At 41.2% G+C, this 16325-nt stretch overlaps 1 protein-coding gene across 1 annotated transcript in view; it reads left to right on the top strand.

The window, feature by feature from the left end:
• Positions 1-15629, top strand: part of tacr1a (tachykinin receptor 1a) — an 81348-nt gene extending 65719 nt beyond the window's left edge. Inside the window, exons 3-5 of the mRNA XM_061986001.1 lie at positions 2100-2250; positions 6617-6813; positions 15132-15629. Of these exons, the coding sequence (XP_061841985.1) occupies positions 2100-2250; positions 6617-6813; positions 15132-15477 (694 nt within the window). The 3' untranslated portion in view covers positions 15478-15629. The remainder of the gene's footprint in view (positions 1-2099; positions 2251-6616; positions 6814-15131) is intronic.
• The last annotated feature ends 696 nt before the right edge of the window (positions 15630-16325 follow it).

Below are 16325 nucleotides of genomic sequence, written 5' to 3'. Positions count from 1 at the left end.
AGGTTTTTAAACCTCACAAAATGCTTCTTTTCTTTTTGAGGAAGTTGGATTTTCTGTTGTGTTGTTTGTTTTCATTGCTGCTATTGTTCGAATAATTGTATCTAAGTTATCACAAGCCTTCTTCTTGGTAGGTTCAAAGACAGCTTTTGTCTTCTCGCCGGGAACTCATTGAAACACGATATTGTCTTGACCCGAGAACTACAAAGTGAAGAGGAAGCAGGACCCGACTCCCCTCCAGGGACCTCTTCTTTGAACTGTTTTACGACCTTTTCTTGGAACTGTTGTAATCAAAAGCGATGGCTGTTTACGACCCCCGTACCTTAGAAACAGCTGTTGTCATGTAATCAGGATAAGTCCAAATAAAAGAGGAGGCGTACAATCTTTCGCCAGAGCGTGGTGAGACTTTTTTCTGTCTTGCCTCTTGGTGAGGGCGGTCGCATTTTTCTCCGCTCCCTTCCCTGCTTGCTTTCTTCGTTTTATCTTGTCTGAACTCCCCCCTATCATGTTTATGTGAGGTTTTTTCCTTGGACTCAGTCTGGACCCCCTCCCGAGGGTCCAGCCTTAGACTGATATTTTTTTTACTCTTCCCCCTTTTCCAAATATCACCTTTTTGCCACCTTTTTTAAGGAGCGCTGTAAGTGGCTGATCCATTGGCGGTCCCGTCTTGTCCCCCTGTAACGTATGTCTGCTCTTAGTGGGACTGTGCCGAAAATGAAGTTTCAGTTCTTATATGTCTTGTACATGTTAAAGAATGGACAATAATAAAGCATCTTGAATCTTGACTGTACAAAGAGTACAGTCCAGACATCTCTCCTCAATTGAGCCAAATTTAATTCTGTCTCTGTTTAATTCCTTGCTTCTTGTCTTGTTTAATAGATGTCATCAGTGTTTGAACCTGACAGATATTTCAACTGTTTATTAAATACATAAACAAGGTTAATTTGTGTTTTTTTTAGCACTTTGCCTTTCCTTTCTTTTAAATGGACAACATTTTATTAGTCATTTAAATTGTTGTGGCGGCTGAATGAGCAGCACAGTTACAGTATGAATAAATATTTATGAATGAATTAGTCAGCTTTGTTAGTAAGCACATGCCTAAAATAGCTTAAGCTGCATTTAAAAGTCGATGGAAAAATTAGAGCCATTAAATATGTGTACGCTTTATTATCCGACTGGTCGTTAAGATAATTGTTGACTAATCGACTGTCCAAATAATGGTTAGTTGCAGCCATTAGAGGTAATAGTGACAGAGGAAGAGGAGATAGAAACATGTACAGTAAGCCGCTAATGGGACAAGCCAAAATAGTAAAAGTTCGGATCAATACCAAAAATTGAAGTATCACCCATCTCTAAAATAGTTTACTATCCCTTTCCTGCTTTCTGAAACATATTTATTCCACAAGCTATACAAAAAAAAAAGAATAGAAATACTCCTTAATATAGCATTTTCTTCGATACTCCATATTCATGTAATCAGTTGTGCACACTACACTCTCTTCAGCGTCTGGGTGAAGTCCAGTGAGCTCAAAGTTTTGCCAATTGAACATTTGTTTTCCTTTGATTGCTTTGGGATTGATTTCCCCTCCATGAAATGTACTTGCACATGTGTGTGCACAGTCTTTTTCACCCTGATGAAAGCCACGGGGAATTTCAGCGCTATTAACATAATTGTACCTAATAAGCACGGAAATGGCCTGCGAGGCTCGTCTGCATTGGTTTGTGGAGAAGACTACAGTCCGTGTGCAGGATGAAGTCACTTGTGGTCAATGTGACTGAAAAACACTGATCTATACGTTACACACTTTCACTTTTTAATTTCCACGGGTGCAAAACCGACAAACTTCTAAAAACCTTAGTTCCCCGTGCCATTCAACTGTACATCTTCTTACTCAGAGGCATCTATCCACTCTTTCTGATCGAGCTTTGCTTCCGACGATTAATCAATACCGTTTCCATTTCACACGTACAAGCTTCTCTATTGATCTTAAACAATAAAGTTTTCCCTTCTGCAACTTTTGACATCATTGAGCAGGAAGAAGTTTGCCATGATGTGACAAAAGAGCATGTGTAATTAATGAGGGGTGTGTGTATTTCCACAGGTATTATGTGTGTGTGGCTATCCTGATCTACTTCCTTCCCCTGTTGGTGATGGGTTGTGCTTATTTGGTGGTGGGACTCACGCTCTGGGCCAGTGAAATCCCAGGAGACTCCTCTGACCGCTATAAGGAGCAGCTGACTGCCAAACGCAAGGTAAGCTGCCCTTGTTGCCTTAACGATATTATGAATTGTTAATGAAGTTGGTGCTCGTTATGTTTTGTATTAATGTGGGAATGTGTGTTTTTTTTCATGTGGCTCTGTAATAATATTATACATTTCGTGAGTATAAACATTATACCAGTGACGTGCGGTGAGGTTCATGACTGGTTGTCATGTCTGTGTAATCACGTTTTGTTTTGTTTAGTTATTGGACTCTTTAGTTTCTGGCTTTTCACTCCCTTGTCTTGTTTCCATGGTTACCCATTAGTTTCACCTGTTCCACGTTTGGACTCATTGTGCACTCTTGTTTGTCACCATAGCAACCCATTAGTTTTCACCTGCCCTCACGACTCACGCACCTGTCTTTAATCATGTCACTATTATTTAAACCCATTGTTGCCAGGAAGTGTCCCTGGCGACATCATACCCCTGACTTTCTGCTTCTCACTCTGTTTACCTCTGCGCACTTCATGCCATAAGTTTTTTTTCGATTCATGCCACAGTTAGCGACTTTTGTTCATGTACATAGTTTTTTGCCCACGTGCAAGTCTTTTTGTTTCGTTAGTCAAGTTTGTACTTCCGCCTTGAGCGCGCTTTTTGTTCCTTTGTTAGTGTAAAATAAATAATGTCTTCACCTTCACGCCATGTCTGGTCCAAATGTTCATTTGCACAATGGGAGAACAAACCACGTCACAGTCCAAGTCTTGACACTGGTGAGGCACTGACTTCATCACAGTCAGATTTACAAACATATGAATCCTAAAGAGTATCTTATTCACCATTTGATTGGCAGCAGTTAACGGGTTATGTTTAAAAGCTCATACCAGCATTCTTCCCTGCTTGGCACTCAGCATCAAGGGTTGGAATTGGGGGTTAAATCACCAAACATTATTCCCGGGCGCGGCGCCGCTGCTGCCCACTGCTCCCCTCACATCCCAGGGGGTGAACAAGGGGATGGGTCAATGCAGAGGACAAATTTCACCACACCTAGTGTGTGTGTGACAATCATTGGTACTTTAACTTAACTTTAACTTTACACATACAAACTGTAGCACACAAAAAAAGCACATTTAATAAAAAAAAAACGTTATTATGGTCTTACCTTTACTTATAAGTGCGGGAACAGTGGTGTTCGTGTTGGAGGAGTTGTGAATGAATGAAATGCTGCAGTCTGCAGGTGTACCTAATGTTGTGTCCCTGCAGTCGTTCACGGCTCCTCCGGCGCGAGCATTGTTGTTTTTGCACTTTTTGGCTTCTTGTTAAGTGACTTTTTTTGGGTGGATTCGGTCTTGCACGTGGAGGGTTTGGGTGTGGGCTTTGGTTGGTGTGGCGCTCCCGTCGGGGGGTGCATTCTGCGGCGGGGATGCATTAACCAGCACCAAGAGGCGGGATTACTGCGAGCAGCAGCAGAAGTTTTATGACTGCTCAGCACAAGAAATACGTTACACACATACAGTTGTTGACAAAATACACTGTACATTATATACCTCAGCTAACTAAACTATGGAAATGTATAATATAATTCATATAGCAATACGGTCTCACTGCACAGCAGGCCAGCAGTTAGCCGAGTCCGCAATCCATGGTGAGGCACTGAGTGACGTGCCTCAACTGGCTGCTGATCACCGCACCGTCTCTTCTCAGTATTTGAACGGCAAATGTGAAAATTCAGCGATTTTGAATAAAAATAATCTAAAACTGGTGAAGTTAAATGGAAAATAACTTTATAGTATAATCACTGAATACATATAACAATTTAATTAATTTTTTTTCTTTTTACATTTTTTTTCTTTCCATGATGGCAGGTGAGGCCCCGCCTAACCTGCCTCCAGTGACCGCACGTCACTGCTATATACTTTATAGAAATGTTTGTTATGTAAACCAAGGATGTCCAAACTGTTTCCATATGGGGCCGCATAATGAAATAATGAAAGGATTTTGGTAACACTTTATTTTAAGGTACACCTATTCACCATTAATTAGTTGCTTATTAACCTGCAAATTAGTAACATATTGGCTTTTAATTAGTCATTATCCAACCATCCATCCATCTTGTTCCACTAATCCGAGGTCGGAAGCCCAGCCTTCCTCTCCCCAGCCACTTCGTCCAGCTCTTCCCGGGGGATCCCGAGGCCTTCCCAGAGACATAGTCTTCCCAATGCGTCCTGGGTCTCCTACTGGTCGAACGTGCCCTAAACACCTCCCTAGGGAGAAGTTCGGGTGGCATCCTGACCAGATGCTCCAACCACCTCATCTGGCTCCTCTCGATGTGGAGGAGCAGCGGCTTTACTTTGAGCTCCCCCCGGATGGCAGAGCTTCTCACCCTATCTCTAAGGGAGAGCCCCGCCACCCGGCGGAGGAAACTCATTTCGGCCGCTTGTACCCGTGATCTTGTCCTTTCGGTCATAACCCAAAGCTCATGACCATAGGTGAGGATGGGAACGTAGATCGACAAGTAAATTGAAAGCTTTGCCTTCCGGCTCAGCTCCTTCTTCACCACAACGGATCGATACAGCGTCCGCATTACTGAAGACGCTACACTGATCCGCCTGTCGATCTCACGATCCACTCTTCCCTCACTCGTGAACAAGACTCCTACGTACTTGAACTCCTCCACTTGGGGCAGGGTCTCCTCCCCAACCCACAGATGGCACTCCACCCTTTTCCGGGCGAGAACCATGGACTCGGACTTGGAGGTGCTGATTCTCATCCCAGTCGCTTCACACTCGGCTGCGATCCGATCCAGTGAGAGCTGAAGATCCTGGCCAGATGAAGCCATCAGGACCACATCATCTGCAAAAAGCAGAGACCTAATCCTGCAGCCACCAAACCGGATCCCCTCAACGCCCTGACTGCACCTAGAAATTATGTCCATAAAAGTTATGAACAGAATTGGTCACCATTAATTAGTTGCTTATTAACATACAAATTAGTAACATATTGGCTCTTAATTAGTCATTATTAAGTACTTATTAATGCCTTATTCTGCATGGCCTTAATGTACAAGCAGTAAGCCATTAACTAAGAGTCTTCCCTAACCCTAACCCCAGCCCTAACCCTAACCCTATGTTAATAAGCAACTAACTAATGGTGAACATGTTCCCCATACTAAATTGTTACAATTTTTTTCATTATTTAAAAAAATAAAAATAAATAAATAAATGTTTTTCCTCATAAAAAAATACAGTCATGTGTGCTTACGGACTGTATCCCTTGCAGACTGTATTGATCTATATTGATATATAATGTAGAAACCAGAAATATTAATAACAGCAAGAAACAACCCTTTTGTGCGAATGAGTGTAAATGGGGGAGGGAGGTTTTTTGGGTTGGTGCACTAATTGTAAGTGTATCTTCTGTTATTTATGTTGATTTAATATATGTATATATATATATATATATATATTTTTTTTTTTATATATATATATTTTTTCCCAATTGTCGGTTGGGGACCACTGCTTCAGAGTAACCATAATACAGCCTGATCAAATGTGTTCACCAAGATACAAACCCCGTTTCCAAAGAGGAAAAGAACCATCCGGATTGTTATAGGCGCAAAGTTGAAAAGCCAGCATCTGTGATGGTATGGGGGTGTATTAGTGCCCAAGGCATGGCGCCATTAATGCTGAAAGGTACATACAGGTTTTGGAGCAACATATGTTGCCATCCAAGCAACGTTACCATGGACGCCCCTGCTTATTTCAGCAAGACAATGCCAAGCCACGTGTTACATCAACGTGGCTTCATAGTAAAAGAGTGCGGGTACTAGACTGGCCTGCCTGTAGTCCAGACCTGTCTCCCATTGAAAATGTGTGGCGCATTATGAAGCCTAAAATACCACAACGGAGACCCCCGGACTGTTGAACAACTTAAGCTGTACATCAAGCAAGAATGGGAAATAATTCCACCTGAGAAGCTTAAAAAATGTGTCTCCTCAGTTCCCAAACGTTTACTGAGTGTTGTTAAAAGGAAAGGCCATGTAACACAGTGGTGAACATGCCCTTTCTCAACTACTTTGGCACGTGTTGCAGCCATGAAATTCTAAGTTATTTATTATTTGCAAAAAAAAAAAAAAGTTTATGAGTTTGAACATCAAATATGTTGTTTTTGTAGCATATTCAACTGAATATGGGTTGAAAAGGATTTGCAAATCATTGTATTCCGTTTATATTTACATCTAACACCATTTCCCAACTCATATGGAAACAGGGTTTGTATTTTGGTACAGCGACAGTCTTTTCTGGTCCAGCATTGCAAAGAAACCTGACCTCAACGTCATGAAACACCCTTGGGATTTCTAGAAGAGCGATTGTGCTGCATCGACATTGCGTCTCACCTGGTGTGTACGTTTGTGTTGCAGGTGGTAAAGATGATGATCGTGGTGGTTTGTACGTTCGCCATCTGCTGGCTGCCTTACCACGTCTACTTCCTGTTGCACCAGTTTTTTCCCGACATGTTTGAGGAAAGATTCATCCAGCAAGTCTACTTGGCCATCATGTGGTTGGCTATGAGTTCCACCATGTACAACCCCATCATCTACTGCTGCCTCAACAACAAGTCAGCATCCACACTCTATAATAATCATCTTGCTTTGTGATCTGTTTGCTGACAAACAGATCACTAAGACCCTCCTGACAACCAATCATTAGTCTCCATTGTATTTCACCTTGGTTTTGGGCCAATATTTTGTGGTTTGCTGTCACATTTTTAACCCAAAACATTTCTTTGTGGGGTGATAAAAAAACGGTGGTACCTCAGCTTACAGCTTAAAATAATAATAATAATAATAATAGTTTTAATTTGTAAAAAGCACTTTACATTGAGCAAACAAAACCTCAAAGTGCTACAGTGTATTGAAAATAATAATAATAATAAAAAGATAATAAAAAAAAAAATACAAATAAAAACTAGAACAGCCTAATAGCCAGAACTAGCATGCATATATCTATAAAAAGGCTTTTTTAAAGGTTTTTAAGCCTTTTTTGGTGCCCTCAGGTGGTCAGGGAGAGCATTCCACAGACTGGGAGCGGCGGAGCAGAAAATGGTTCTGGGACATCCCTTGTCCAAAATACTTGTATCCCAAAGCAATGTTCCACATTGAAATGAATTTAATCTGGGCTCACAAAAAAAATCTCAATTTTAACACGTAACATGAATTTTGATTACAAAAAAATTTAAATTAAGAATATTGTATTAAAAACAACACAATAGAGCAGGGCTGGGCAATTATTTTGACTCGGGGGGGCAAATTTAGAGAAACATTTTTATCTGGGGGCCGGTATATCTGATTTTTAGGAACACTAATACAAAACCTCACAATAATCTCTGATTGAATGCTAAAAACGTTGTAAAAACACCTTAAAAAACGGAATGGAATTTTTTTTTTTTTTTACTGAATGAGACACTCAGAATGCACATGAAAATAAAGAACGTGGAATTTACAATATTGCCTATGAAGGATAAAACACGGAATATTGACAACATATGAACGTCACACCCCCTCTCCATCCACATATTTTACACATTATTACAAAAATTTAACAAACACAGTGAAAAATGAATGCAAAGGGTAAAATAAAAACCCACCTACAATCTGATACATCTGATATATCTAGGGCTGCAACTAACAACTAATTTGATAATCGATTAATCTGTAGATTATTACTTCGATTAATCGATTAATAATCGCATAAAAGAGACAAACTTCATTTCTATCCTTTCCAGTATTTCATTGGAAAAAAAAACAGCATGCTGGCACCATACTTATTTTGATTATTGTTTCTCAGCTGTTTGTAAATGTTGCAGTTTATAAATAAAGGTTTATTTAAAAAAAAAATAATAAAAAAATACAAATAAAATAAATTAAAAAAAGTAGCCTCTGTGCATGCGCATAGCATAGATCCAACGAATCAATGACTAAATTAATCGCCAACTATTTTTATAATCGAGTTAATCGATTAGTTGTTGCAGCCCTAGATATATCACTAAGTTTTAGAACTTTGTTGTAAAAATCTCCTTCCGCGTCTGTCCCTGACATCCGCATTTCAGGCTCTTGAAACACTCTGTGGAAACGCTCCCTACCCCCACTGCTTGGTGCCTCGTCTGAGCTGCTGTGACTTAGATGACCATAGTAACTAATTATATTACCATAGTAACTAATTAGATTACCATAGTAACTAATAACATGACTGTGGAGGTTGCCCTCCCGCGGGTTCCCCTGATTAAGACAGATCCTCTTGTGAGCCCGGTAGTCAGGTTTAACAATCGTTTTTATTCGTGCACACGCCACGAAAGCACACAGACTTTTCAGTCCTTGTTTTGAGTCTTTTCTCTCGGCGTGTCTCTCTCTCTCTCTAGCTCCAACTCCCATTCCAACTCCCCCCACGTGTCTCGTTCCGGCTGCTGCTAATAAGGGTGACAGGTGATTAGATAACAAGCCCCAGCTGGGCAATCTACTCTTCGGCAGGCTCCGCGGCAGGCCCGCAGACCACGCCCCCCCCTCCACAATGACCACAGTAACTAATTAGATGACCATAGTAACTAGTATATCATACAAAAGTGCAGATTCCAACCATTGAAATACTTTGTATAGTTCAAGACTTACGGCCATTAGAAAACATCACTGCACATCATAATGGCAGCTACAGTTTCCAACTTAAAGGTCTAAATAAATTATTTGGGAATGTCCGGTGGGCCAGATTGAAAAGCTCAACGGGCCGCATGCAGCCCCGGGGCCTCAATTTGCACTAGAATGTACTATTAACAACTACAGTAGTTTTATGAAGTAATGTAATAACAATTCACAGCGTTTACCTTGGAGAGCAGACTTCGAGAAAGAAGTAGTATCTCCTTCAGTCGTTTTCTCTGTCAAACACACCATCATCAGCTTTGCCATATTTTCATGGATAAATATCCTCATTTTAGATAATATTTTAAAAACCTTTGGCTACCATTATCGACTAATTCTCCTTCAGTATGGTGCAGATTGTAAAGTAATGTGCTGTATAGAGATGTCCGATAATATCGTACTGCCGATATTATCGGCCGATAAATGCTTGAAAATGTAATATCGGAAATTATCGGTATCGGTTTTAGATAATATTTTAAAACTTTTGGCTACCATTATCGACTAATTCTCCTTCAGTATAGTGCAGATTGTAAAGTAATGTGCTGTATAGAGATGTCCGATAATATCGTACTGCCGATGTTATCGGCCGATAAATGCTAATATCGGAAATTATCGGTATCGGTTTCAAAAAGTAAAATGTATGACTTTTTAAAACGCCGCTGTACAGAGTGGTACACGGACGTAGGGAGAAGTACAGAGCGCCAATAAACCTTAAAGGCACTGCCTTTGCGTGTCGGCCCAATCACATAATATATACGACTTTTCACACACACAAGTGAATGCAAATACTTGGCCAACAGCCATACAGGTCACACTGAGGGTGGCCGTATAAACAACTTTAACACTGTTACAAATATGCGCCACACTGTGAACCCACACCAAACAAGAATGACAAACACATTTCGGGAGAACATCCGCACCGTAACACAACATAAACACAACAGAACAAATACCCAGAACCCCTTGCAGCACTAACTTTTCCGGGACGCTACAATATACACCCCCCGCTACCCCCTATTCCCAACCCCACCCACCTCAACCTCCTCATGCATGTCCCAAATTCCAAGCTGCTGTTTTGAGGCATGTTAAAAAAAATAATGCACTTTGTGACTTCAATAATAAATATGGCAGTGCCATGTTGGCATTTTTTTACATAACGTGAGTTGATTTATTTTGGAAAACCTTGTTACATTGTTTAATGCATCCAGCGGGGCATCACAACAAAATTAGGCATAATAATGTGTTAATTCCACGACTGTATATATCGGTATCGGCTGATATTGGAATCGGTAATTAAGAGTTGGACAATATTGGAATATCAGATATCGGCAAAAAAGCCATTATCGGACATCTCTGGTGCTGTACTATTTTGCCATGTCGACACACTCGGCCATGTTTTTCCATGATTTATTTCTTTAATCCAATGAATATTCCATCCGTACGCACGTCAACATATTTGGAGCGTCAGAAATAGCGATATTTCTATACATATTGTCTACTCCGCAATTCCATTTTATACATTTATAGCTGCTTCTTCATACAAAGTAGTACAGAAAAATGGTGTACATATAGTATATTCTGCAGTAGCCATTTAATAGCAGACTAGCGCTGACACGACACAGGCCAACATTCCATGATTAGCCACTGCTGTCCTTCAGAAGAACGATACGGAGGCCCTTGTTTAAGTCAACCGTATTTATGTCGACTAACTTATAAAGTACTGCTCTACCGCGCTCTTATTAGCAAAAAGTTAAGTTAAGCAGACATTGGCATAAATGATTGACCCCCACCACTTAGAGCTGCGAAGAAACAGACCCCTCACACCCCCACACCCCCACGCTCAACTGATCCGAATGGTTGTTAGCAAGAAGAAGTATCTAAATATTGGAGACTGTTTGGTGTTTGACTGTACTTTAACCGAGATTTTATATGAAAACCGGGGCAAAATTTTGACTAGAATTGTCGTCAAAAAATTAATTATATGAAAAGTACCAATCCGTCAGGCTTGTTACTGATAGTTTGGTTATGTTTGTGTTCATTTCCTGTCAGCTCTCTTATTTTGGTTCCATTTCCTGCATGTCACCTCACCTGTCCCTGAGCCTGGCACACTTGGTTGCAATTGCCAATCAGGCTACTATTTATGCCTGCCTCGCCCTCCAGTCAGGGCTCGATGATTGTATCCTGTATCCTGTTGCCGGTTTCCTGTAACCTGTTATCCTGTTTCCTGGCTACCTACTCAGTGGCCTAGTGGTTAGAGCAGGGGTCAGGAACCTTTTTGGCTGAAAGAGCCAAATATTTTAAAATGTATTTCCGTGAGAGCCATATAATATTTTTTAACACTGAATACAACTAAATGCATTTAAGTAAGACCAACATTTTTAGAGTACAATAAGTTTCTTATTCTTTTTAATTACATTGTTATTCTGAAGCTAACCAATAATAAATTAAATACTTTTTACCGTTACTGCGACTTCTTGAACAGGTGCGGTCGAAAACGGATGGATGGATTAAAATGCATTAGAATATTTTATATTTCGAACGTTATTTTTAACACTGTGATTACCAGCGGAATTCTTCATTACTTATCGTGTTAAGCAATGTCAGCTAAGATTTATCTGAGAGCCAGATGCAGTCATCAAAAGAGCCACATCTGGCTCTAGAGCCATAGGTTCCCTCCCCCTGGGTTAGAGTGTCCGCCCTGAGATCGGTAGGTTGTGAGTTCAAACCCCGGCCGAGTCATACCAAAGACTAAAAATGGGACCCATTACTTCCCTGCTTGGCACTCAGCATCAAAAGTTGGAATTGGGGGTTAAATCACCAAAAATTATTCCAGGGCGTGGCCACAGCTGCTGCCCACTGCTCCCCTCGCCTCCCAGGGGGTGATCAAGGGTGATGGGTCAAATGCAGAGAATAATTTCGCCACACCTAGTGTGTGTGTGTGACAATCATTGGTAATTTAACTATTTATGCCTGTCTCGCCCTCCAGTCAGGGCTTGAGGATTGTATCCTGTATCCTGTTGTTGGTTTCCTGTAACCTGTTATCCTGTTTCCTGGTTACCTACTCAGTGGCATAGTGGTTAGAGTGTCCGCCCTGAGATCGGTAGGTTGTGAGTTCAAACCCCGGCCGAGTCATACCAAAGACTATAAAAATGGGACCCATTACCTCCCTGCTTGGCACTCAGCATCAAAGGTTGGAATTGGGGGTTAAATTACCAAAAATGATTCCCGGGTGCGGGAATGATCGGTCAAATGCAGAGAATAATTTCGCCACACCTAGTGTGTGTGTGACAATCATTGGTACTTCAACTTTTTTCCTGTTGGCTGTTTCCTGATTCCTGGTTCTTGTTTTCCCCACATGTGTACTTACCAGTTGCCCTATTTGTTTTTTTGACATTAAAGTCAAGTTTTCCCTGCGCTACGCCTGCCATCTCAGCATCTTGAAGTTCAAGACCGATGGCAGTCCCTGACAGAATCGTCGAGCCCTGACTGGAGGGTAAGGCAGGCATAAATAGTAGCCTGATTGGCAACTGCAACCAGGTGTGCCAGGCTGCCGATCAGGGACAGGTGAGGGAGACATGCAGGAAATGGAACCAAAATAAGAGAGCTGACAGGAAATAAACCCAAACATAACCATTGTGTCAGTAACAATCCTGACACAATCAATCAAAGTATATTTACATAGCCTTTAATCACAAGCGCCTCAAAAGTCTGCACAAACCACAAAGACATACCTTGCTCTGAAACCCACAAGGAAAATCTCCAAAAGCCTAAAATGGGGGGGAAAAGAAACCTTGGGAAGGGGCCCGGAGATGTGGGGACCCCTCTATTGGTGAACGGCTGCAATGGATCCCGACTGAGTACAGTTATTGAATTAAAAGTGCTACTGTATACAAAAATGGTGAAGTCAATCAAGTCTGACGACCTGACTCTCACACTGACTGTAGATGGTTTTTGTCACCAGGACTTTGTTTGACAAAAACAAGACAGATGTTGAACTCTGTGCTTGGTTTTCCACTGTGGCCACCTGATAATTGTCTCTGTGCTGTCACACTTTGGGTGTTTCCATCTCTGAAATTAATTTAGCCTGAAGAATGAAATTATGTGAGCGTCCTGATAAAAGCTGAGGTTTAGTCATTCTTTATAAAATACGCATCGACTTTTGTCTCTGGCAATTGGATGATCTCAATGAAATGTGACCTATGATGGCTATCTCCTTCCATCTGCCATAAATCTCCTCTTATCTATTTCCCTCTCCTCTCCTTGTGATTCCACACGGCATCACCTCAATGATGTCTGAGTTGTATACTGTAAACATAGCATTAGAACATGGTCATGTACAAAACCCGTTTCCATACGAGTTGGGAAATTGTGTTAGATGTAAATATAAACGGAATACAATGATTTGCGAATCCTTTTCAACCCATATTCAATTGAATGCACTACAAAGACAAGATATTTGATGTTCAAACTCATAAACTTTGCAAATAATAATTAACTTAGAATTTCATGGCTGCAACATGTGCCAAAGTAGTTGGGAAAGGGCATGTTCACCACTGTGTTACATCACCTTTTCTTTTAACAACACTCAATAAATGATTGGGAACTGAGGAAACTAATTGTTGAAGCTTTAAAAGTGGAATTCTTTCCCATTCTTGTTTTATGTAGAGCTTCAGTCGTTCAACAGTCCGGGGTTGTATTTTACGCTTCATAATGCGCCACACATTTTTGATGGAAGACAGGTCTGGACTGCAGGCGGGCCAGGAAAGTACCCGCATTCTTTTTTTATGAAGCCACGCTGTTGTTACACGTGGCTTGAATTGTCTTGCTGAAATAAGCAGGGGCGTCCATGAAAAAGGCGGCGCTTAGATGGCAGCATATGTTGTTCCAAAACCTGTATGTAACTTTCAGCATTAATGGTGCCTTCACAGATGTGTAAGTTACCCATGCCTTGGGCACTAATGCACCCCCATACCATCACAGATGCTGGCTTTTCAACTTTGCGTCGATAACAGTCTGGATGGTTCGCTTCCCCTTTGGTCCGGATGACACGATGTCGAATATTTACAAAAACAATTTGAAATGTGGACTCGTCAGACCACAGAACACTTTTCCACTTTGTATCAGTCCATCTAAGATGATCTCGAACCAGAGAAGCCAGCGGCGTTTCTGGATGTTGTTGATAAATGGCTTTCGCTTTGCATAGTAGAGCTTTAACTTGCACTTACAGATGTAGCGACCAACTGTATTTAGTGACAGTGGTTTTGTGAAGTGTTCCTGAGCCCATGTGGTGATATCCTTTAGAGATTGATGTCGGTTTTTGATACAGTGCCGTCTGAGGGATGGAAGGTCACGGTCATTCAATGTTGGTTTCCGGCCATGCCGCTTACGTGGAGTGATTTCTCCAGATTCTCTGAACCTTTTGATGATATTATGGACCGTAGATGTTGAAATCCCTACATTTCTTGCAATTTGCACTTTGAGAAACGTTGTTCTTAAACTGTTTGACTATTTGCTCACGCAGTTGTGGACAAAGAGGTGTACCTCGCCCCATCCTTTTTTGTGAAAGACTGAGCATTTTTTGGGAATCTGTTTTTATACCCAATCATGGCACCCACCTGTTCCCAATTAGCCTGCACACCTGTGGGATGTTCCAAATAAGTGTTTGATGAGCATTCCTCAACTTTATCAGTATTTATTGCCACCTTTCCCAACTTCTTTGTCACGTGTTGCTGGCATCAAATTCTAAAGTTAATGATTATTTGCAAAAAAAAAAAAAAAAAATGTTTATCAGTTTGAACATCAATTATGTTGTCTTTGTAGCATATTCAACTGAATATGGGTTAAAAATGATTTGCAAATCATTGTATTCCGTTTATATTTACATCTAACACAAATTCCCAACTCATATGGAAACGGGGTTTGTACATAGTGTATATAACCCCCCCCTCATTTTTTGTATATATTGTTTTTCAAATCACCTGACATGTGTATATGTATATAATTAATCAATTTTTTTACGTAATTTTTTATATACATGTTGCAGGTTATATATATTTTATTATTGAATGTATCAAATGTGATGAATATTTAAATGGACCACAATGGAGACAAGCCTTTTGGCTTTTTGTGCCATCCATTTGCCTTTTTAAAGCATTACATGGATTCAATTCTTCAAGAAACTTCTCAATCAATCAATCAATGATAGATGTGCATGAACATGTTTAATTTTGTTGTACTTCCTCTACAGGTTCCGTGCAGGTTTCAAACAAGCTTTCCGCTGCTTCCCCTGTGTCCCTCAAGGCTCGTACGAAGGCCTCGAACTCAAGTCCACTCGCTACTATCAAACCCAAACGAGCATCTACAAGGCAGGCCGGATGGAGACCACCGTGTCCACAGTTGTGCAGGCGGGAGACGAAATGGAGCGGCCCAAGCCCAAAGCCCGGGTCGCTCAAAGCTGTTTTCTGGATCTCACCACCAACGGGTCGTCCTCTCGGAGCGTCTCCAAAACGGCGTCTGAGGCCTCGAGCTTCTACTCCAACAACAACAACAACCTTCCAGAGCCGACGTCACACACGAGCAGCGAGAGGATGTGAGTTGTTGACCTGCGTCGCACAAAAGGATGACACGAGCGAGTGAATTATTGATATTGCAGGTGAGAAAGACAGCTCAGTCCTCACTTCTTCAGCTTACTGTTACTGATAGTAGAAGTGAGCACATTCCACTTTAAAAGATGCAGAAACCTCGATTATTCACACACTTTCTGCTTGTCACAGCAGGGAAGCTTCACACATTCTTCAGCTCACAAGTCTATTTTAGAGCCAACTTGACACCGGCAGGCTGTCAATGCAGCGACTCCTCAGTCCACGGCGGTTTACCGCAGAGAGACCGAGACCGAGGAACTTCTGAGGTATTTTCTGTGGCTTGTCGAGCCAAGTAGGACACGTCAAGAGCGAGCACCTGTTTGGCTCGAGGGAGACCGAACAGATGCTGCTGAAAGGTTGTGATTGTTACCTGAAGCATTTCATCCAGCTGAACAATGAACAGCTGCTGGCGTCTTGTGTTGTGCCACAAAAACGCTCCAGAGACTGAAAACTGGCTGAAGAACGGAACAAAAAAAAAAACTGTAACAGGAATGTGGTGTCCCTAAATCCCACTCTAATATGTGTCTTGCATTCTGAACACCACACACACATGTACAGCTTTGTTAATCACTTATGTACAGACATATTTACAAAGTTGCTTGCAGCCTGCTGTCGGCTACATTTTTGCACACCCTGTAGCGTAAAACAAAGAAGTATACCCTAAATTAGATCGGTACGGAGCCCCTAAAGGGACATGGGGGATTTTTTTTTTTTAATAATTTTTTATTATTTTTTTTTTTTGACATGTATCTCGTGCGCACGAGAAACTTTTTATAAAATTATAAAATATAAATTAAAAA

The sequence above is a fragment of the Nerophis lumbriciformis genome, linkage group LG12 (genome assembly GCF_033978685.3).
Source record: "Nerophis lumbriciformis linkage group LG12, RoL_Nlum_v2.1, whole genome shotgun sequence".
Lineage (NCBI taxonomy): Eukaryota > Metazoa > Chordata > Actinopteri > Syngnathiformes > Syngnathidae > Nerophis > Nerophis lumbriciformis.
The sequence above is the reverse complement of the archived record's forward strand: the minus strand, read 5'-3'. Positions and strand labels throughout refer to the sequence as shown.